This window comes from Zophobas morio, unplaced genomic scaffold, assembly GCF_036711695.1.
Source record: "Zophobas morio isolate AGI-343-1 ecotype UQ-CSIRO unplaced genomic scaffold, CSIRO_AGI_Zmor_V1 ptg000038l, whole genome shotgun sequence".
NCBI classification, from domain to species: domain Eukaryota; kingdom Metazoa; phylum Arthropoda; class Insecta; order Coleoptera; family Tenebrionidae; genus Zophobas; species Zophobas morio.
In genome coordinates this window covers 2569300-2591449 of record NW_026972143.1, presented here as the reverse complement: position 1 = coordinate 2591449, position 22150 = coordinate 2569300, and the positions used below count along the sequence as shown (strand labels likewise).

At 38.6% G+C, this 22150-nt stretch overlaps 4 protein-coding genes across 7 annotated transcripts in view; 3 read left to right on the top strand and 1 right to left on the bottom strand.

Annotated features, from left to right (window-relative positions):
• The first annotated feature begins 328 nt into the window (after positions 1-328).
• On the top strand, positions 329-15668 carry LOC135140266 (116 kDa U5 small nuclear ribonucleoprotein component). Its single transcript, XM_064070759.1, has 11 exons — positions 329-434; positions 615-749; positions 797-1017; positions 1073-1341; positions 1399-1648; positions 1707-1898; positions 1954-2502; positions 10288-10454; positions 10514-11155; positions 11213-11511; positions 15393-15668. The coding sequence occupies exons 2-11, from the start codon at positions 633-635 to the stop codon at positions 15597-15599; spliced, it is 2913 nt and encodes a 970-aa protein (XP_063926829.1). The 5' UTR covers positions 329-434; positions 615-632; the 3' UTR covers positions 15600-15668.
• Positions 15595-17275, bottom strand: LOC135140268 (rhomboid-related protein 2-like). Its single transcript, XM_064070762.1, has 3 exons — positions 17036-17275; positions 16515-16987; positions 15595-16459 (listed from the first exon to the last, which is right to left on the bottom strand). The coding sequence occupies exons 1-3, from the start codon at positions 17114-17116 to the stop codon at positions 15934-15936; spliced, it is 1080 nt and encodes a 359-aa protein (XP_063926832.1). The 5' UTR covers positions 17117-17275; the 3' UTR covers positions 15595-15933.
• Positions 17276-17369: 94 nt separating this feature from the next.
• On the top strand, positions 17370-19191 carry LOC135140267 (tectonic-like complex member MKS1). Its single transcript, XM_064070760.1, has 5 exons — positions 17370-17630; positions 17675-18043; positions 18092-18317; positions 18368-18904; positions 18950-19191. Exons 1-5 carry the CDS (start codon positions 17551-17553, stop codon positions 19184-19186), a joined length of 1449 nt encoding a protein of 482 aa, XP_063926830.1. The 5' UTR covers positions 17370-17550; the 3' UTR covers positions 19187-19191.
• Positions 19192-20804: 1613 nt separating this feature from the next.
• The window catches only part of Smr (Smrter), a 155532-nt gene continuing 154186 nt past the window's right edge, over positions 20805-22150 (top strand). Inside the window, exon 1 of one of the 4 annotated variants that reach the window (XM_064070230.1) lies at positions 20805-21544. In XM_064070230.1, the coding sequence (XP_063926300.1) occupies positions 21459-21544 (86 nt within the window). In that variant the 5' untranslated portion in view covers positions 20805-21458. The remainder of the gene's footprint in view (positions 21545-22150) is intronic. The other 3 variants (XM_064070231.1, XM_064070229.1, XM_064070232.1) reach the window with 3 other exon arrangements.

Genomic DNA, 22150 nt, shown 5'->3' with positions numbered 1-22150 from the left:
GGTGGTGGGAGTGGCCGATGGTTTATTTATCACTGTGTGGATGGTAGATGGGTTTGAAGCTTTTACATAAATAAGTGATGAGGGGTCGTAGTTGGCTATTTTTGGACGGAAAATCAATATTGACAGAGGGGGCGCCATCTGTCGTGAATTAGCGCACGTTTAATTTTATTATCAATAAAATTTGCAAAAAATTATGAAGTTTTAAATTTCACAAATGAACAACTAGAAGGTGCAGTTGTTAATAATTAATAACAATTGTGGTTATTATTTTTAAATCTAATTTTGTGGTGAGATTTGGGGAATTTGTGCCCGCAGGTTGGTAGCGCAAATCAACAAACTAACTAACCTAACTTGTCGATTTTCGTAACGTTGTTTGTCGTTTTTAAAGCGAATTTTCAACTAAAGTGACTTTTTTAACTTGAAATTGACTAAAAGTGAGTAGTTTTTATTGTTTTGGTTACTTGGTAGACGCTTGGTGTTTTATTAGTAGCGGCATTTTTGAGGTTATGTTTTGTCGTTTTTAGTACGAATGTTTTGCTAACGCGTGGTCATTGCACGAAAATTGTCGGTTTTCGTTAGTTTTCTTGTTACTAAGTTTGAGGTTATGTTTATAGTTTGCGCCCCCACGAAAAATGGACGCCGACTTGTACGACGAGTTCGGCAATTACATAGGCCCCGAGTTGGACAGCGACGATGACGAAGAAGAGGAACAAGAGTTACAAGAAGACGAAGAGCAGCAAGACTACGATGTAAGCCCCCTTTTACAATCTATCACAGTCTACAATTATTTCAACAGGATGAGCAAATGGAAGATGTGGAGCCCCAGCCCATGGCCATCGTTTTGCACGAAGACAAGCAATATTATCCTTCAGCGTTGCAAGTGTATGGCCCCGATGTCGAAACTATCGTTCAGGAGGAAGACGCGCAGCCGTTGGACGTGCCGTTGATCGAACCAGTGAAAAAAAAGAAGTTCCAGTTGAAGGAGCAAGATTTGCCTGACACGATTTATAGCATGGAGTGGGTTTGATTTTTTTTTTTTTTGAAAAAAAAGGGGTTATTTTTGGGGTTGCAGATTTTTGGCCGATATGATGGACAATACGTCGTTGATTAGAAACGTGGCGCTTGTGGGGCACTTGCATCACGGTAAAACCACGTTTGTGGATTGCTTGATTCGACAGACCCATCCTGGGTATCAGGATTATGATGAGAAGAATTTGCGGTATACGGATATTTTGTTCACTGAGCAGGAAAGAGGGTGTTCCATAAAATCAATTCCAATTACGTTGTTGTTACAAGATATTAAAAATAAGAGCTACTTGATGAATATTTTTGATACTCCAGGTAACACTTTGGGTTTTTTTTTTTAATTGTTGTTTAATTTTTGGGGTTTTATTTTAGGGCACGTTAATTTTTCTGACGAAGTCACAGCTGCAATGCGTCTGTGTGACGGCGTCGTTCTCTTCATAGACGCCGCTGAGGGCGTCATGTTGAATACCGAAAGACTCCTAAAACATGCAGTCCAAGAGCAGATGCAGATCACCATTTGTATAAACAAAATTGATCGGTTAATTCTAGAGTTGAAGTTGCCTCCACAGGATGCCTACTACAAATTGAGACACATTGTGGAGGAAATTAATGGGTTGCTGACGTAAATATGCCCGAAAATGGGTGAATTATTTTTATTTAAACATTTATAATAATTTTAGGTTGTATTCTGATGATGCTAATCCCCACATTGTGTCACCTGTCTTGGGCAATGTTTGTTTCGCCAGTTCACAATATGGCGTCTGTTTTACCCTAAAGTCGTTCGCCAATCTCTATAATCAGTGCTATGGAGACGTCAACGTTGAAGAATTTTCAAAACGATTATGGGGAGATATTTATTTTAACAGTAAAACGTGAGTTTTGTTTTTTCAAAAAAAAAAAAAAATCTCTTGTAATAAAAAATTCCAGGCGCAAATTCACCAAAAAAGCGCCTCACAACTCGGCGCAGCGCAGCTTCGTGGAGTTCATCCTCGAGCCCCTCTACAAGGTCTTCGCCCAGGTGGTGGGCGACGTGGACACCACCCTCGCCGACGTCCTGGACGAGCTCGGCATCAAGCTCACCAAGAACGAGATGAAGCTCAACATCCGGCCGTTGTTGCGCCTCGTGTGCAACAAGTTCCTGGGGGACTTCAACGGGTTCGTCAACATGTGTGTAGAGCACATAAATTCGCCCCTGGATAACGCGAAGAAGAAGGTGGACCACATTTATACGGGGCCCAACACTAGCAAGATTTACGACGATATGGTCAATTGTGACCAGGACGGGTTGCTGATGGTGCACAGCTCCAAGATGTACCCCACCGACGACTGCACCTTTTTCCAGGTCTTGGCGAGGGTGCTGAGCGGGACGCTGCACGCCGGGACCGACGTGAGGATTTTGGGGGAGAATTATACGCTGCAGGACGAGGAGGATTCGAGGGTGTTGACGATAGGGCGGCTGTGGATTTACGAGTCGAGGTGAATGATTAAAGTTTTACGACGGAATCTTCTTGCGAAGGCGCGATGTTGTTGGTTGTTGCGTAGGTGCCCAATAGGTGGCTCCACAGTTGAGAATTTTCCACTTTATTGACGCTTCCGAACGTACATTTTTCAGCGACATATATTTTTACGAATACAATCGTCTAAAACAAATTTGTTTCATAGACGAAATGGATTTTTTTATTATTAAAATTTTGATGTACAATTTACCACGTTAAAAGTTAAATCGTAAAATGTTGTTATACAGTTTTGATTTTTTTCCCAAAATTCGTAAAAACTGAACACAAACTCCATAAACCACGACTTCAACTGCAGGAATATAAATATTGTTATACAATTTTTTTTTTCCAAAAGTTTGGATGTCTAAGGTAAGAACTCAACACGGATTTATAAACCAAAAGTGCAGGTGTATGTTACTCTATAAAATTTAAATAACATTTATTCGGCATAATTTTGTGATGAGGTCATTAATTTTTTGGGAGAGGATAAACACGTTATTAGTGAATGCTCTAATATAGGGACAACGAAGAAAAACCAAAGAAAAAGTTGTAGGTGACTAAAAAAAAATATATGGAAAAACTCACTAGAAACATTTATAAAAAGTTTAGCCGATAGGGATCATCATCATAGCAAAAAATAAAATTATCGAAGTTGAATTATTTTTCAAAGCTGTATTGGTTCGACTGTGCTTAAGGAGCGAGGGAAGATTTTTTTTTAGCATAATTTGTTACGCGTTGGTTACTTTCCAAATATCTGATAATATTTCGCAGTAGTTTTGGCAACGCACTGTATATCATCGCAATAGAACAGAAGTCTAATAAATTATAGTAATAATTTTTTTTGCTAAAAAATTTAGAGTGGTTCTTACGCTTTATTTAGATTTTGATATTTTTTAAAATTATTTTGTTTTTTGTTCGAAAAAACAACGCATGTCTTGTTTTTACTTCCCGAGCGTAATGTAGTCTGTCGACCGACTCTTTACGTTTTCTCGACCTTTGATGACCCCTAGAGTACGAAGAAATAGGTTTCCAGTTTCCGTCTGTCTGTCTGCCATGGGTCTAAATGGGTTTCAAATTGTATAAAATAAATAGTCCTACACATGTAGTTTATGAGTCCGAGTTGAAAGGTCCACATTTTTAGAAAAAAAATCAGAATTATAAAAACCTTTTTTCAATTTAATTTTGAATTAATGACGAGTCAATTTATTTTACTAATTAAGTCAAGAATTGCAACACTGAATACTTTGAGATCCTGCAGTCGTTTTAAAATTATTGTAAGCAAGGTAAATTGTTGATCAAAATATATCTGTTTATTCCCACCAAAAAAATGATAACGTCATCTCAAAATTTTGCCGAATAAATTCTACTCAAAATGTGCAAAATTTGATGAGTTTTTGCTTGTGATTTATCATTATCTTTTTTTTTAATGAGGAACCTTCTCAGGTGGTCCAACTGTTTTTTTTTTATGTAAAACCTCGGGAGTCCCAACAGGTTTTTTATTATTTTTTTTTAATGTAAAACCTTCTCGGGGGTGCCAAAGGTCTTTTTTTTAATGTGAAACCTCGGGGGTTCAAACTGTGTTTTTTAAAAATGTGAAACCTTCTCAGGGGTCCCAAGGTCTTTTTTTAATGAGAAACCTTCTCGGGGGTCCCAACTGTTTCTTTTTTTTTTAATACAAAACCTCGGGAGCCGCCAAGAGTTTTTTTTAATCTGAAACCTTCTCGGGGGTCCCAAATATCTTTTTTAAAAATGTAACACCTTGTCGGGGGCGCCAAAGGCCTTTTTTTTAATGAGAAACCTTCTCGGGTATCCCAACAGTTTTTTTTTTAATGTAAAATCTCGTTGGCGCCAAAGGTCTTTTTTTTAATGTGAAACCTCGGGGGTTCAAACTGTGTTTTTTAAAAATGTAAAACCTTCTCAGGGGTCCCAAGGTCTTTTTTTGGATACCCTTTTGGTCCCCCTTTTGTACCTCCGTTTTTCCGCTGTTTGGACCTTTTGTACTTCCCGAGTGTAATTTTTTTTTAATGTGAAACCTCGGGGGTTCAAACTGTCTTTTTTAAAAATGTAAAACCTTGTCGGGGGCGCCAAACCCTTTTTTTAATGAGAAACCTTTCTCGGGTGTCCCAACAGTTTTTTTTTTTTTTTTATTAATGTAAAACCTTCTCGGGGGTCCCAACAGATTTTTTTTTAATGTAAAACCTTCTCGGGGGCGCCAAAGGTCTTTTTTTTTAAGTGAAATCTCGGGGGTTCAAACTGTGTTTTTTAAAAATGTTAAACCTTCTGAGAGGGCGCCAAAGGTCTTTTTTTAATGAGAAACCTTGGGGGGGGTCCCAACTGTTTTTTTTTTTTTTTTGTTAATGTAAAACCTCGGAGCCGCCAAGGGTTTTTTTTAATCTGAAACATTCTCGGGGGTCCCAAATGTCTTTTTTAAAAATGTAAAACCTTGTCGGGGGCGCCAAAGGCCTTTTTTTTAATGAGAAACCTTCTCGGGTATCCCAACAGGTTTTTTTTTTTTTTCTTTTAATGTAAAACCTTCTCGGGGAACCCAACAGTTTTTTTTATTTATTTTTTTTTTTAATGTAAAACCTCGGGGGCGCCAAAGGTCTTTTTTTTAATGTGAAACCTCGGGGGTTCAAACTGTGTTTTTTAAAAATGTAAAACCTTCTCAGGGGTCCCAAGGTCGTTTTTTAATGAGAAACCTCGGGGCTCTCAACATTTTTTTTTTAATGTAAAACCTTGGAGCCGCCAAGGGTTTTTTTTAATCTGAAACCTTCTCGGGGGTCCCAAATGTCTTTTGTAAAAATGTAAAAGCGTAAGCTTTGTTTTCTTTTTCTTTATGTATATAACCCAATAACTTCTAGATTCAATGCTAGGCCCGCTTATTTCATTTAAACGAAAATTACAGTTACGAATTTTGTAGAATTTACATAGATTACCAACAAATTACATAAAACCATTTTATTGTTGACGATATTTCAAAAAATGTGAGATTTTGACGTCATCTCCAAAATTTACGTTAGTAAATATTATTTCAATTGAAAAAAAAAATACTCCTGCACTTGTGGTTTATGAATCCGTGTTGAGTTTTTACCCTAAAATCTTAGAATTTCTCGAAAAATTTGGAATGATTTACCATCCACCAATTTTTTTTTATACATTACAGTTTTGCGTTATTTTAACTTTATTTTTTTTTCTATATCTCGGCTTCCAAATTTTTCAGTTTTTCATGTCTTAATTTTTCGATTTGCAGTTTTTCATAATCAATTTTTCAATTTCTTGATTTTTATTTTTCCTTTTCCAGATTTTTTAATTTTCATTTTCTACATTTTTATCACAATTTTTCGTTTATTCAAATTTTCAGTCTTTGATTTTTCAATTCCTCGATTTTCCAGTTTTTCAAATTTTCAATTTTGCAATATTTTTTATTTCCAATTATCAAATTTTTCTGCTTCTGTGATTTTAAATATTTAGATTTTACACTTTTTGGATTTTTAACTTTCTCAATTTTTAATTTTTCTTTTATTCAATTTTTCAAGATCTTGATTTCCAATTTTTAGATTTTTCAAAGTTTTTATTCTATACGTTTTCGTTTTTCAGTTTTCATTTTTAAAATTTACAATTTGGTGATTTTGCGGTTCTTCCATTTTTTATTCAGAAAGGTGAACATTTGAAAAATTATAAAAAGAAAAACTAAAAATGGGAAAAAATTAAAAATCGAAAAAATAAAGATAGCAAAATCAAAAAAGTGGAAAATCAAAGAACTGAAGAAATTTAAGAATCAAAAAATTGGAAACAAAACTAATCGAATCGAAAAATTGGAAAACCCAAAAAATTTTAAATTTGAAAATTATGTTATAAATTATATATCGCTGTTTTTGTCGTCTAGACCCTTTCTTCGCCTTTTTGTCTCCTCTTTTACCGCCTTTTTTTGGATACCCTTTTGGTCACCCTTTTTTTACCTCCGTTTTTCCGCTTTTTGGTCCTTTTGTACTTCCCGAGTGTAAGCTAAGTTATTATTATTATTATTTTTAAATACATAAAGTTTTCTTTCAACAGCAGGATAGTTAACATGTTTTCAGTTTCTTGTTGGGAAAAATGGACAAAATATAAGCCCCGCCCACCCACCCTTTCTCAATTGTGACGAATTTTTTATTCATCGTAAGCTGAAGGGTGGAGTTTAGTTGCTCAATCCTCATTTGTCTACAGAAAACTACCATATGAAATATGTTTTTAAAAGGGTAGATTTTTCTAGAGAAATTTTAATGTCACAATTAAACTCCGCCCCTCGGTCTGATTAGGAATCACAATTGAGATCGGGGCGAGTGGGTGGGGCGTAATCTTTGTTTTTTTTTCTTAATGTACATAAGCCACGTAGAATAACTTCAACTTTCTCGTTTTTCTCGAAAAACTGAAAAATATAAAAATTTAAAGTTTTAAAACCGGAAAACTCGAAAATTTCAAACTGAAATCTTGAAGAGATATCGCAAAATTATAGAAAAAAAAAACAAAATATTGAAAAATTGCAAATGGAAAAATTGAAAAAAAGTGAAATTGAAAAAACAACAAATTATAAAATCGGAACATTGAAAAATTGTAAAAATAAAAAAAAATAATAAAAAACTGAAACGAAAAATTACAAATTGGAAACTCGAGAAATTCAATTCGAAAAGTTGCAAAATTTATAAACTGAAAAATTTTAAAGTTGAAAACTCCAAAAATTTGAAATCAAAAAAATTGAGGAACAAAAAAATGGAAGATTCAAGAACTGAAAAATTGAAGTCAAAAAAGCTGCGGGATCGTTATTTACACCACTGTGGATTTTACTTTATAGAGGTTATCAGAAAATAAAAATTGCAAAAAATATATATAATTTTTTAATGAGAAACCTTCTCGGGTGTCCCAACAGTTTTTTTTTTTTTTTTTTTAATGTAAAACCTCGGGAGCGCGAAAGGTCTTTTTTTTAATGAGAAACCTTCTCGGGGGGTTCAAACTGTGTTTTTTAAAAATGTAAAACCTTCTCAGGGGTCCCAAGGTTTTTTTTAATTAGAAACCTTCTCGGGGGTTCCAACTATTTTTTTTTTATGTAAAACCTCGGAGCCGCCAAGGGTTTTTTTTTTAATCCGAAACCTTTTCGGGGGTCCCAAATGTCTGTTTTAAAAATGTAAAACCTTCTCGGGGGCCCCAAATGTATTTTTTTTAATGAGATGCCTTCTCGGGTGTTCCAACAGTTTTTTTTTTTTTAATGTAAAACCTTCTCGGGGGTCCCAACAGTTTTTTTTTTTTTTTTTAATATAAAACCTCGGGAGCGCGAAAGGTCTTTTTTTTAATGTGAAACCTCGGGGGTTCAAACTGTGTGTTTAAAAATGTAAAACCTTCTCAGGGGTCCCAAGGCCTTTTTTTAATGCGAAACCTTCTCGGGGGTCCCAACTGTTTTTTTTTTTTTTTTTAAATGTAAAACCTCGGAGGCGTCAAGAGTTTTTTTTTAATCTGAAACCTTCTCCAGGGTCCCAAATGTCTTTTTTAAAAATGTAAAACCTTCTCAGGGGTCCCAAGGTTTTTTTTAATTGGAAACCTTCACGGGGGTCCCAACTGTTTTTTTTATGTAAAACCTCGGAGCCGCCAAAGGTTTTTTTTTAATCCGAAACCTTTTGGGGGGTCCCAAATGTCTGTTTTAAAAATGTAAAACCTTCTCGGGGGCCCCAAATGTATTTTTTTTAATGAGATGCCTTCTCGGGTGTCCCAACGGTTTTTTTTTTTTAATGTAAAACCTTCTCGGGGGTCCCAACAGTTTTTTTTTTTTTAATGTAAAACCTCGGGAGCGCGAAAGGTCTTTTTTTAATGTGAAACCGGGGGGGTTCAAACTGTGTTTTTAAAAATGTAAAACCTTCTCAGGGGTCCCAAGGCCTTTTTTTAATGAGAAACCTTTTCGGGGGTCCCAACTGTTTTTTTTTTTTTTTAATGTAAAACCTCGGAGCCGCCAAGGGTTTCTTTTTAATCTGAAACCTTCTCCGGGGTCCCAAATGTCTTTTTTAAAAATGTAAAACCTTCTCGGGGGCGTCAAAGGTCTTTTTTTTTAATGAGAAACCTTTTCGGGGGGTTCAAACTGTGTTTTTTAAAAATGTAAAACCTTCTCAGGGGTCCCAAGGTTTTTTTTAATTAGAAACCTTCTCGGGGGTCCCAACTGTTTTTTTTTTTATGTAAAACCTCGGAGCCGCCAAGGGGTTTTTTTTTTAATCTGAAACCTTCTCCGGGGTCCCAAATGTCTTTTTTAAAAATGTAAAACCTTCTCGGGGGCGTCAAAGGTCTTTTTTTTAATGAGAAACCTTCTCGGGGGGTTCAAACTGTGTTTTTTAAAAATGTAAAACCTTCTCGGGGGCGCCAAAGGTCTTTTTTTAATGAAAAACCTTCTGGGGATCCCAACTGTTTTTTTTTTAATGAGAAACCTTCTGGGGGTCCCAATTGTTTTTTTTTATGTAAAACCTTCTCGGGGGCGCCGAAAGTTTTTTTTTTATGTGAAATCATCTTTTCGGGGGCCCCAAAGGTCCTTTTTTTTAATGAGAAACCTTCTCGGGGATCCCAACGGTTTTTTTAAATGTAAAACCTTCTCGGGGGCGCCAAGGGTCTTTTTTAATGTGAAACCTCGGGGGTTCAAACTGTGTTTCTTAATAATGTAAAACCTTCTCGGCGGCGCGAAAGGTTTTTTTTTTAATGAGAAACCTTCTCGAGGGTCCCACCTGTTTTATTTTTTCAAATGTAAAACCTTCTCGGGGGCGCCAAATGTCTTCTTTTTAATGTGAAACTTTCTCGGGAGTCCCAATTTTCTTTTTTAAAAATATAAAACCTTCTCGGGGACGCCAACTGTCTTTTATTTAATGTAAAAACCTTGACGAGTGCTCCAAATCTATTTTTTAAGTATGTGGAACATTCTAGGAGGCCCCAAGTGTCTTTTTTTAAGAATATTAATTCTTCTGGGGGCTCCCAACTGTCTTTTTGTAAGAAGGTAAAACCTGCATTTTTTCTATTACACTATGACTAATACCTTCTACGTTGTTTTTACTCCATAGAGGATATCAGGAAAAAGTAAAATTCCGTAGTATCAAATTTTATAATTTTTCAGAGAAGCAGTATTTGATGGACTGTATTTCAGAAGCGAGGGAAGTTCTGTCGAATTGACTTTTGACCAATTTTTTTAAAAGAGGATTTAGATAAAAATGCCAATTTTAAGGAGGCTTCGAAAATAATTCAGAATGAGTTACTTGTAAAACCATACATCAATATTTTTCGAATAATTATCGCTGTGGAATGTTTTTAAGGAAGCAGCTATGACACATCGACGTCTCATTATTTGACAGTGTTATTTTCATACTTAATGAATGTATAATCGATACGTTCATAAATAAATTCATAATTGAGCGTGGGTATGTTTATGTTCGGGGTATGTGAATAATGAGGCAAAACTGATTAAATTATCGGTGTCAGTTTAGATTTACGTTATTTAATTATTTACTCGAAACTCGAAATTCGGTAAATACGACGAATAATAACACTGTAACAAAAACAGCAGCTGTTTGTGTTCGGAAATAATGGAGTGTTTTTGTTTAATGTACCGTGTTTCAGAATTTCCATTTGTGGGAAATCGAATACATATTTTATTCATTTATAATGTATTGAAAGTATATTTATTATTTTGTAAATGTATTTTTACATACAAGTGGTCCAGAACCCCCACCTTGTTACTATTTTTAACAAAACAACAACCTTCTAGATACAAAATCGAACTGAACCGCGTCCCGGCCGGCAACTGGGTTCTAATCGAAGGAATTGACCAATCCATCGTGAAAACCGCCACCATTACGGACCTGACCATTTACGAAGACTTGTACATCTTCCGCCCCTTAAAATTTAACACACAGAGCATAATCAAAATCGCCGGTAAGTGAAAGCAAATTACTACTAAGACATTATAAGAAATTATATTTACCCCCCCCCAGTGGAACCCGTCAACCCCTCCGAGCTCCCCAAAATGCTCGACGGCCTCCGCAAAGTCAACAAATCCTACCCCCTGCTCACCACCCGCGTCGAGGAGTCCGGCGAGCACGTGGTCCTGGGCACCGGCGAGCTCTACCTCGACTGCGTCATGCACGACTTACGCAAGATGTACTCGGAAATCGACATCAAGGTCGCCGACCCGGTGGTGGCCTTCTGCGAGACGGTGGTCGAGACCTCGAGCTTGAAGTGTTTCGCCGAAACCCCGAACAAGAAGAACAAGCTGACAATGATCGCCGAGCCTTTGGAACGGGGGCTGGCCGAAGACATAGAGAACGAGAACGTGCAGATCGCGTGGAACAAAAAGAAGCTGGGGGAGTTCTTCCAGACGAAGTACGACTGGGATTTGCTGGCGGCGAGGAGCATCTGGGCTTTCGGACCAGATACCACCGGACCGAACATTTTAGTGGACGACACGCTGCCCTCGGAGGTGGACAAGGGGCTGTTGAGCTCGGTGAAGGACTCGATCGTGCAGGGGTTCCAGTGGGGGACGCGGGAGGGGCCGCTGTGCGAAGAACCCATCAGGAACACGAAGTTCAAGATCTTGGATGCGGTCATCGCGAACGAGCCGGTGCACAGAGGTGGAGGTAATTACTAATTACTAATATTTCAAGATATGAATTGTACTGATGATAATTTTCAAGGTCAAATCATTCCGACGGCCAGACGAGTGGTCTATTCAGCCTTCTTGATGGCGACTCCTCGATTAATGGAGCCGTATTTGTTCGTGGAAGTCCAGGCCCCGGCCGACTGCGTCTCGGCCGTGTACACGGTATTGGCAAAGAGGCGTGGTCACGTGACGCAAGACGCCCCAGTTCCCGGCTCTCCCCTATACACGATAAAGGCGTTCATTCCAGCGATTGACAGTTTTGGGTTTGAGACCGACTTGAGGACGCACACCCAAGGACAGGCCTTTTGCTTATCGGTGTTCCATCATTGGCAGGTTCGTCTTTTCTGATCGTTGGTACACTCAGAACGTTATTTTTGTATCCCCACCTACATGTGATGACGTCAGCCAATTTTTTAATACCACTGCTCTTACTGAGGTGTTTACTTAAGTGGGATTTATAAACTTGCTGTTGACGTTGAAGTTCCGTTGCGACTTGTTTTGAGTTTCTTGTCGAAATAAGTCTACACATATTACGAAAACAAGGCAAAGTGGAGCCCCGCCCACCCACCCGATCTCAATTGTGATGATTTTTTCTTATTCGTCGTGAGCTAAGAAGGCGGAGCTCAACTGCAAAATCCTTATTTGTCTACGAGAAATTAAAAACATGTTGTTCAAAGAATACTATGTATATTAAAAAAAAAAATAAAGCCAAATATTAGACCCCACACATACTCGCCCCGATTTCAATTCTCAATTGAGGGGCGGGGTTTAACTTAGTTGTAAGGTTCTTGTTCTGAAAAGACTACTACGTATACTAAGAAACAAGGCAAAATATAAGCCCCGCCCACCCACCCTATCTCAATTCTGAAGTAATTGCAAAATTAATTTTCGCCATACAAATTTACCATTTTAAACATCTTTTAAGTTTCTTGTTGTGAAAAGAAGACCACACATATTAAGAAAAAAAAAAAAAGGCAAAATGTAGCCCCGCCCACCCGCCCTATCTCAATTGTGGTAATTTTTTGTATTCGTCATGAGCCAAGGAGCCGGAGCTTAACCGCAAAATCCTTATTTCTCTAGGAGAAAAAACATGCTTTTGAGTATCGTGTTGTTCAAAGAATATTTTGTGTGTTAAGAAAAAAATAAAGCCAAAAATTAGGCCCCACTCATACCCGCTCAGATCTCAATTCTCAATTGTGAGGAATTTTTCGTTCGTTGTCAGATCGAGGGGCGGGGCTTAATTGCAAGATCCATATTTGTCTACAAGAATTTACCATTTTAAACGTGTTTTGAGTTTCTAAGAATAAAAAAAATCATTACAATTGAGATCGGGTGGGTGGGCGGGGTTTATATTTTGCCCTTTTTTCTCAATATACATGGTATTCTTAGAACAACACGATACTCAAAAACATGTTTCTAATTTCTTAAAAAAAAAAATATGTATTTTACCCTTAAGTTCCGCCCTCATGGTTCACGGCGAATAAAAAAAAAACATCACAATTGAGATAGGGCGGGTGGGCGCGCTTATATTTTGCCTTTTTATTTTAATATGTGTAGACTTCTTTTCAGAACATGAAACTTAACCATGTTCTAAGTTTCTTGTTGTGAAAAGATGACTGTGTATATTAAAAAAAAAAGACAAAACATAAGCCCCGCCCACCCGCCCTATCTCAATTCTGATGATTTTTTATTCGTCGTAAGCCGAGGGGCGGTGCGTAATTGCAAAATTGATTTTCGCTATACCAATTTACCATTTTAAATATCTTTTAAGTTTCTTGTTGTGAAAACAAGACCACACATATTAAGAAAAAAAAAGGCAAAATGTAGCCCCGCCCACCCGCCCTATCTCAATTATGGTGTTTTTTTTTATTCGTCATGAGCCAAGGAGGCGGAGCTTAACTGCAAAATCCTTATTTCTCTACGAGAAAAAACATGCTTATAAGTATCGTGTTGTTCAAAGAATATTCTGTGTTAAGAAAAAAATAAACCCAAAAATTAGGCCCCACCCATACCCGCCCCGTTCGCAATTCTCATTTTTCATTCGTTGTCAGATCGAGGGGCGGGGCTTAATTGCAAGATCCATATTTGCCTACGAATTTTTTTTCTATCTTTCTTCAAAATCTTAGAATTGTTTGAATAATTTAGAATCTCCCCAATTTTTCTAATTTATAGAATTTTTCAAATCTGTAATATCTAGAAACCGTAGAATTTCTAAAATCTTTAGAACTTTAAAATTACTAGCATTTCTAGATACTTAAACTCTCTAGAATGTTTGGAAATTTTGAGTCCTTAGAGTCCTTGGAGTTTTAAGAGTCTACAGAATCTTCGGAATTTCTATAATCAATGGAAAATCTAGAATCTTTAGAGATCTCAGAGCCATCAGAGTCTCTTGAATCGTCAATCTTTATAACTTTGAAAATTTTAGAGATTTTAGAATTAGTAGATGTTCTAGAATGTTTAGTAGCTACAGGATCTTTAGATTTTTTTTTCTATCTTTCTTCAAAATCTTAGAATCGTTTGTTCATTAATAATTTAGAATCTCCCTAATTTTTCCAATTTATAGAATTTTTCACATTTCTGTAATATCTATAACTTTCAGAACTTATTACTTACTATAATTTTCAGAACTTTTAAATTACTAGCATTTCTAGATACTTTAACTTTCTAGAATCTTTGGAAATTTTGAGTCTTTAGAGTCTTAAAAATCTGTAGAATCTTTGGAATTTCTGAAATCTATGGAAAATGTAGAATCTTTAGAGATCTCAGAGCCATCAGAGTCTTTTGAATCGTCAATCTTTATAACTTTGAAAATTTTAGAGATTTTAGAATCAGTAGATGTTCTAAAATGTTTAGTAGCTACAGGATCTTTAAATTTTTTTTCTATCTTTCTTCAAAATCTTACAATCGTTTGTTCATTAATAATTTAGAATCTCCCTAATCTTTCTAATTTATAGAATTTTTCACATTTCTGTAATATCTAGAAACCGTAGAATTTCTAAAATTTTCAGAACTTTTAAATTACTAGCATTTCTAGATACTTTAACTTTCTAGAATCTTTTGAAATTTTGAGTCTTTAGAGTCTTAAAAATCTGTAGAATCTTTGGAATTTCTGAAATCTATGGAAAATGTAGAATCTTCAGTCTTTAGAGCTTTTAGAATCTTTGGAAATTTTAGAGTGTTTAGAATCAGTAGAACTTTTAGAATGTTTAGAATTTCTAGGATCTTTAGAAACTCTTCAATTCCTGGGATCTTTAGTAGCTACAGAATCTTTGTAACCTTTTTTAACTTCAAAATCTTAGAATTGTTTGTTCATTCGTAATCTTCCTTATCTTTCTAATTTATAGAATTTTTAAGATCTTATTAGAATTTGATTTTTTTTTAATATTTGGAATCTTTCAAATTTCCGTAATCTCTAGAAACCATAAAATTTCTAAAATCTTCAGAATTTTTAAATTACTAACATTTATAGATACTTTAACTTTCTAGAATTGGAATTTCTGGAACGCCTGGAATCTATGGAAAACGTTTAAAATGGAAAATCATTTTAAACGTGTTTTAAGTTTCTAAGAAAAAAAAATCATTACAATTGAGATCGGGTGGGTGGGCGGGCTTACATTTTGCCTTTTTGGTTTAATATGTGTAGATTTCTTTTCAGAACATGAAACTTAACCATGTTCTAAGTTTCTTGTTGTGAAAAGGTGGCTGTGTATATCAAGAAAAAAAGCAAAAATATTAGCCCCGCCCACCCGCCCTATCTCAATTCTGATGATTTTGTGTATGCGTTGTCAGACCGAGGGGCGCAACGTAATTGCAAAATCGATATTTCTGTACTAGAAAAAAAAAAACATATTTTTGAGTAGCGCGTTGTTCAAAAAATACTGCATATGTTAAGAAAAAAACAAGCCAAAAGTTAAGCCCCACCCATATCCATCCCAAGCTCAATTGTGGTGAATTTTTCATTCGTTGACAGATCGAGGGGCGGGGCTTAATTGCAAGATCCATATTTGTCTACAATTTGAGGGTTTCGGTGAACAGGTGATTAAATTGCTTAATGCTAGTGGACCTCATTATCTCTATCAAACGCTGCGTATTTATCTTACGTCAGCGACAAGTTTATAAATCGACCTTTACCAAGTACCCTAACCTCACTTTTTAAAAATTTTCGGTGTTAGATGTGCATTTTGAGAATTCATTGGTTATAAATGTAATTCTAGATCGTACCTGGGGACCCTCTGGACAAAAGTATAGTCATCAGACCTCTGGAACCACAACCAGCGACACATTTAGCCAGGGAATTCATGATAAAAACGAGGAGGCGGAAAGGTTTGAGTCAGGACGTGTCGATCAACAAATTTTTCGACGACCCTATGTTGTTAGAGTTGGCAAGACAAGACGTCATGCTAAACTATCCCCTACTTTAAAATATAGCTATAAGTTTTTATTGTCAGAGTACATGCAACTAAAATAAAAAAGTCGTATATACAAAAAAATATCATTCCAAAATATACAGATAACCTGCCTTAAAACAATACAACAATAAATACTGAAACGTTGTCAAACTTCAAAAATACAATACAATATGTTCATGAATATTAGTCAGATATGTGTAACGAAGGCACTAAGTACGTGATCAGACTTCAAACTTTGGATGACATTTCGATTTGTACGACGACCAATAGGAGCCGCGTCACGTGACGTAACAACGCCCTCTTATTGGTCACTAAAAATAGTAATACGTCCAAGTTTGACAGACCACTATTCTTGTTTAACTTGCGGGAAATAGGCCGGCCATGCCAAATTCCAGATAATAGCAGCCCCCATTAAAATTACGTATGTCACAATGGAGACCCACCAGACGATTTTCTCCGCTTTTGTGACCTCCAGGTTCCTTAGTACATTCAGCCCCACTAGAAGACCGGCAGCGGCCCCCGCAAAATGAGCCACATAACCTATATTTTCCTGCATATCCAAAACGTACCGGTTGTAGATGGCTGTACCAATGTCTGACACTGTGACCAAAAGAAAAAGAAATAATTGGACGATGGGAAATGACATCTCCTTCCAGTTCATTATTATCGTGGCTATGTGGGCTGTGATTAGCGCGTACACGCCCCCACTAGCCCCCGCGAGCTTGACCGACGGGTCCGCGATGGAAGTGGCCAAAGAGCCGGCCACCACCCCTGAGAAATAAATGAGTAAGACGCGCCACCAACGGTGCACCATTTCGAGAGGTATTCCGAGGAGAATTTGTACTAAGAGATTAACAAACAAGTGGAAAGCCCTACAACAAAATAACAAACCAACATTAAAATTTCTAGCCAAAATTTGACACTTACCCTACGTGCACGAACATGTACGTGAGGAACCTCCACGCTTCTTTTCGCCTATAAGGGTCATAAATGAACGTCGAACTTATAGGCCCCGTTGCCGTGTTAGTAGACCCCGCGTCAATGGCTTCATCAACGCAGAAAAAAATCACTTCGATTATGGAAATTACGAGCATACCGACCGCAGGGGGGTAACAAGTGTACTGCTCTTCATATAGCCCGTCTATCTCAGTCGGTGCGGGCCTTCTGGGTACCACCATTTGAATGTACCGGTTTACGTAGTGCCCAAAAACGTATTGCAAATCGGGGTTGTTAATCATGTCCACGAACTCCGTAAAGTCAATGCGGTCGTCATTATTTTGGTCGGCCATTTGGTGGATTTTCCTCACCACGTGTCCTGGAATGTCGTGTTCGTACTCCCTGCTTTCGATCATGTTGTTGAGTTCTTGGATGTTAATAAAACCGTCATGGTCGGAGTCGTACTGAAAAAAGTCCGTCAATTTTGGCTAATTCGGGTGAGCAAAACTTACTCGGTTGAAAATACTGCGGTAATACTCATTTTTCCGCCTGTCGTGCAAGGGGGCTTCGGAATTTGCCTCGTCGTGAGCCATGACATAACCTCAACTGTCACACTCAACACCTCCTAAATCACGACTGGCGCGCTATGTTTGGATTTAGCACTATCAAACAAAAACACTTATGTGCTAACTACACTCATCCTATTATCACCACTGATAAGGTTAGCGGTACACGTTATCATTTTAGTAACTTTTAGTGTTAATGTCATTTAGTGTAGGGAATTTCGCGCCTCACGTTGGCACATCTCAAATTATCGCTCCATCAGTAAACAAAAACATTATTAAAAACACTCTAATTGCGTTTACTTTGTTATCACACCGTCAACAACAAACACACACACACACCGCTTAAATTAAAAACGTCCAACACCCTAGGGATTTTCGCCGCTTCATGTTGCCCCGGTTCAAATCTCCCCGCGCGGCTAACGTCATTGTTGTGATTCACCAAAATCACCTCATTAACCGAAATGACTCACCCTAACGAGTATTTATTAAAATACACGGCGATATACAGGTGCTCGGATGATATCACCAACTTAAAAATAAGGTAAGTGGTGTAATTGTGAAACCCAGTTCAAGGTCACTCCGCAGGATCAAGCTCCGCCAAGTGGAAAGTTTCGACGACGATTCGCCCCAATGGGACACGAAGACGTTCGTCTGGCAACAGAAAGTCTTCAGCAAAAGCGAAATCGAATTCTACAAAGACGAGAAAAATTGCGTCACGGATTTGGAGAAGAAGTACCACTTGGACGTGGTGAAGTTAGCGCCGGATGCGAAATGGAGCTTATTTTCGTATGTCAACGACGACGATTTTGTGATTAGGGAAGAAATTAATAATTATTTTCAAAAAACGGAGGAGGATGAAGAGTATGATTATAGGAGGTCGGTGGAGGGGGCGGTTCGAAGTCCCGTTGGTCGCAATTATGAGTACGACGCCATGTTTATAATGGCGGATTTTGGGTGATTGGCGCCGTTTTTTGAAACTTGAGTCGCCATTTTGTGTTTCAGAGAGTACGTGGATGCGGCTTGGATTAAGTACGAGAAGGTGTTGTGTGTGGTCAAGTATGATAAAAAGTATAAGGTTATGTGTGTGTATCCTGATTTTACGCAGTACCAACCTTACAATTTGAAAATTGATGGAACCACCAGTCGGAAGTTTCAGTATTTTGTCGAAAACGTGTCAACGGCGATGCCTGAAGATGACCAGTATAAAGAAACCGAACTTATCAGAAAAGTTAGTGTTTAGTGACAATGAGTGACTTCAGTCATAACCTCACTTTTTAGCTTAATAGTCACAAATTGGAAGTGATTAAGCACCTCGACTCGAATTTCCACCTACCACCAAAAAACAAACTCCAAATTTATCTATTTTTTGAAATTCTTTGGGCTAAAGAGTTCGAATATGACACTGTTTACGTCCAGTATTTCATCGATTTGCCGCCAGAGTGGACCTGCGTCGACAAAAAGCAGCTCCAGGGAATCACCCAAACCTGTCACACTAAAGGCGAAGACAACGTGGCGCACTTCGGTCACGTTTTTGACGTCACCCTTGACTACAATATTGAAGGCTTGGCCAAAAAAATCCCCAAAAGTCCCTACATTTACTTCGAGATTATTTCCAAGGACACTTGGAGTCGTTACCGCACCGAAGGCCTAACTTACAAGAACTTGCCAGTCGCCAAACCCGGAAACTACCGATTCGAGCTGCAATGCTTCCGGTTAATCCCCGACAGCATTTCCGGGCAGCTGAGACGCTTCTTCGTCGGTGACTGTTCCAACTACAATGACATCACGTGGATTGGTTTACCCAAAGATTACGACGTAAGCGCTACGTTGTCAGTTGGCAGTACTGATGTTTGTTTTTAGGGTTTTTTTCTCAATAAGTATGGTACTAATACGGTTGGTACTGGCCAGATCGGGATTCGCGTAAACGTCATTCAGCAAAGTCAGGCGTTTTTGGAGCAATCTAGGGATAGTAAAGACGAAAGTTTGGATATTTTTGAGAAATTGAATTCCTCGAGTTTGGTCAAGAGTGTGGAACAAGTGTTGCAGGCGTTTAAGCGCGCTCGAAAAAATATGATTGCGGCAAGAAAAAATCTATGATTGGAGAGAGTTGTTTTATTTCGGTCCTTTCCGTTTCAGAAATGTGAGGTTATGATCAGTTTAAACCGTACAAACGTATCATCGTTTGCGAATTGAGTGGAAGTAACGCTTTGTATTGCTACACCCTGTGAATTATGTCCTGTTCATTTTTATAAATCTCCACTGCACGACCACGACCCACAGTTAATGACAAGAAATGACACTTGAAAATGAATAGATGTAAACGTGGCAACGCCGCTGCACATATAAAACAAAATCGATATATTATTACACCTAGCGGGGATCGTATCACTTTCGTGCGTTTCCGGGTATTTCCGCCGTGTTTATAGTGTGTTATAAAATCCACGGTTTGGCAATTTTTTTATCTGTGTGATTAATTTAATCGCAATCGTGTCAATACCTGAGATAAGTGGGTTTCTTGGAATTAAACGAAAATGCCGGGGATAGGGGCCGGCGGTCTGATCTTGTCGAGACGTGGGAGAACCAGGAATGCGCGGTTGCCACGTCTCCGCTTGAACCTGTCTCAAATTGTAACACAGTCGCCTATTTTGCAAGTCATTGACACGTCGCTCCTTCAGGGTGTAGATAATCGATAAAATCGATTTTTTCTTCGTCCGTGGTCGTTCTCTCTCGTTTCTGCTACATTGTAACTCGTTATCACAGCCTCTACGATCTCGGAGTAATTTTAGCCGAACCTCCCCGGCCTGCTTTATTTTTGCTTTGTATTTTTTCCAAACGTGGGTTTTTCGGGTCGTCGAGGGGGTAGACAGCCCCCTTTGGTCCGTTTCCCGGGCTAAAATCCCCGATTATTCAGCGGGATTGTAGTATTTTGATACTTGTAGCTTAAAGGAGATAGACCGGTTTAAGCCAGCCGACCCGATGTTATTTACCGCATCGCTTTGTAACTATCTCCGAAACCTTCAGAGGCCGAGTGTAAAATACAATACCCATTTTTGTTTATCTTTCGCAAGGCCAGACGATCCGGCAACGCCGCTTTTGCATGTGACACATTTGCAAATGACAACCGCTGCCAACATCTGCGACAATCGATAGCAGTGTCAGGATTTGACATTTGTCAAGTCCGTCGTCACCTGTATCGGAATCGATCACGAATAAATAATTCACGCTTTTCGCTAATAATTTAAATTTCTAAATGTGAATCCGTCTATTTCTGTGTGTGACGTCGATCAATAACGGGGGGAAAAGCAGCCATGGCAACTCTTTCTTTTGTTTTTCCACACATTTCGTTTTTTCGTAAATTTGGCGATTTTCGGCGGGGGCGGGGGCGCACCAAGGGTCGGCGGCGTTGCCGCTGCGCCGCCCCTCGTCGCTTTGCAACGCCATCGCGAATAAAATTTAATGTTAATAATAACAATTTTTTCGTCGTCATGTTGGCATATCCCCTTTAATATAACAGTCTAAAATCTCCCGTCTCTCTCTCGCTCGGGTAAAAATGAAACCGGAATACTCTAAACCGTATTGTTCGCGTGGGCCGAGCTGCGACGCACGTCGATTGTTGTGTTTGCGCGCGGCCGCCGTTTTGCGCGAAATTTGCGCGTTTTTTCCGGCGGCGGCGGCGTTTTCGGGGGGGCTATTCGGCGCGGGTGCGGTTTGGGGCCGCCGAGCCGGGTCCTGAGGGGGCTGCGGTTCGTTGTGAGACGGCGGGCGGCAGGTCGTAGCTAGGGTCTACTTGCGTCTAGCTTCATCTCGCTCGCAGTATGCGGCCTCCCCTACGTTTGGAAAAGATCGACTCATCCGGACCTGTTTTCGTTTCAGCTTCGAAGTTTAACCAAGATGTCGGGTTATGGCGGTATCTATATTATAGAATAGTGTTTCGAGAGTGGAAAAGTAAAAACCGATGACTTTAGGGCGATTTCCGAGTGCTCCGACCCCTAAAATCGTGTGAGTGTAGTGCGAGCCGCCGCCGCCAGTGCCACGTTCCGACCCCGCGAAAACACGTTTTTCCGTTTTTCCGCAAAGGCCCGCTTTTCCCATTTTCATGTCGATTTTGCGGCGCTTCGGGCCGCTGCTTTCCACGTTGGCGGCCAGAGGTGGCACTTTCTACGGTCGAGTCGCCTGGGCAAACAATATGTAATCGGGGGTGGTTTTCGCTTTTCCTCTGTGATTTTTCATTTTCGTTTGTTGTTTTGTTGCGGAGTCCAGCATGGGGGGCAGTGTACGAAGCGAGTGCTCGAAACAGTCCAGTGTGTGCGCCTATACAGTGTGTTCCTGAAGACAAAAACAAGAAAAATCGTGCGTAAATGTATATGATATGGAAATACATTCCGTGAGAATTGAACATGGGTCTGTACAAACACCGACAATGTCATATTCGCAAAGACAACCCCAGAATCATAGGTGAGTACGAGTGGAAATTAGGAGTAATACGAAAAGAGGGCTTGGATTTTACCCATTTTACCGAGAATTAGGCGACTTTTCCGATTGTACCGTTACCGCATTTCCGTCGCTTGCTGCGATCGCGGCTGCCACGTAAAGCGTGGAAATTGCGAGTCGGGGGGCCCCGAGCCCCCATAAAACCACGCTATTAACGATCGGGAGCTTGTTTAATAGTGCTTAAATCTCGCATTAATGGCGTAGTTTCGAGCTATAGAACAAAAATCGACATTCCATTGTTCGTCGAACGATAATCGTAGTACTCATAGTAGACTCTGAAAAAAACAAAAAGAGCGTTTCGTACAAAATTTAAGACACTTACTTAGATTTTTTTGTGTTATTTATGAGTGAGTTAGGTTTCAGTCGGTGCATTTTTTCACGTGTGCTTTTATGCTAAAACGAGTAATCTATTTTTGGCAATTCGTGAGCTAAACTTTTTATTTCTGTGACATAGAATAAAGGTGATAGAGTCTTAGGTGTAGCAATATGATCAAGTTCTTTGATTTTTTAATAAAAGTGGAACAAAATATACGTTCTTTATTAAGTTGACAAACTTTAATTGCGTGTGGT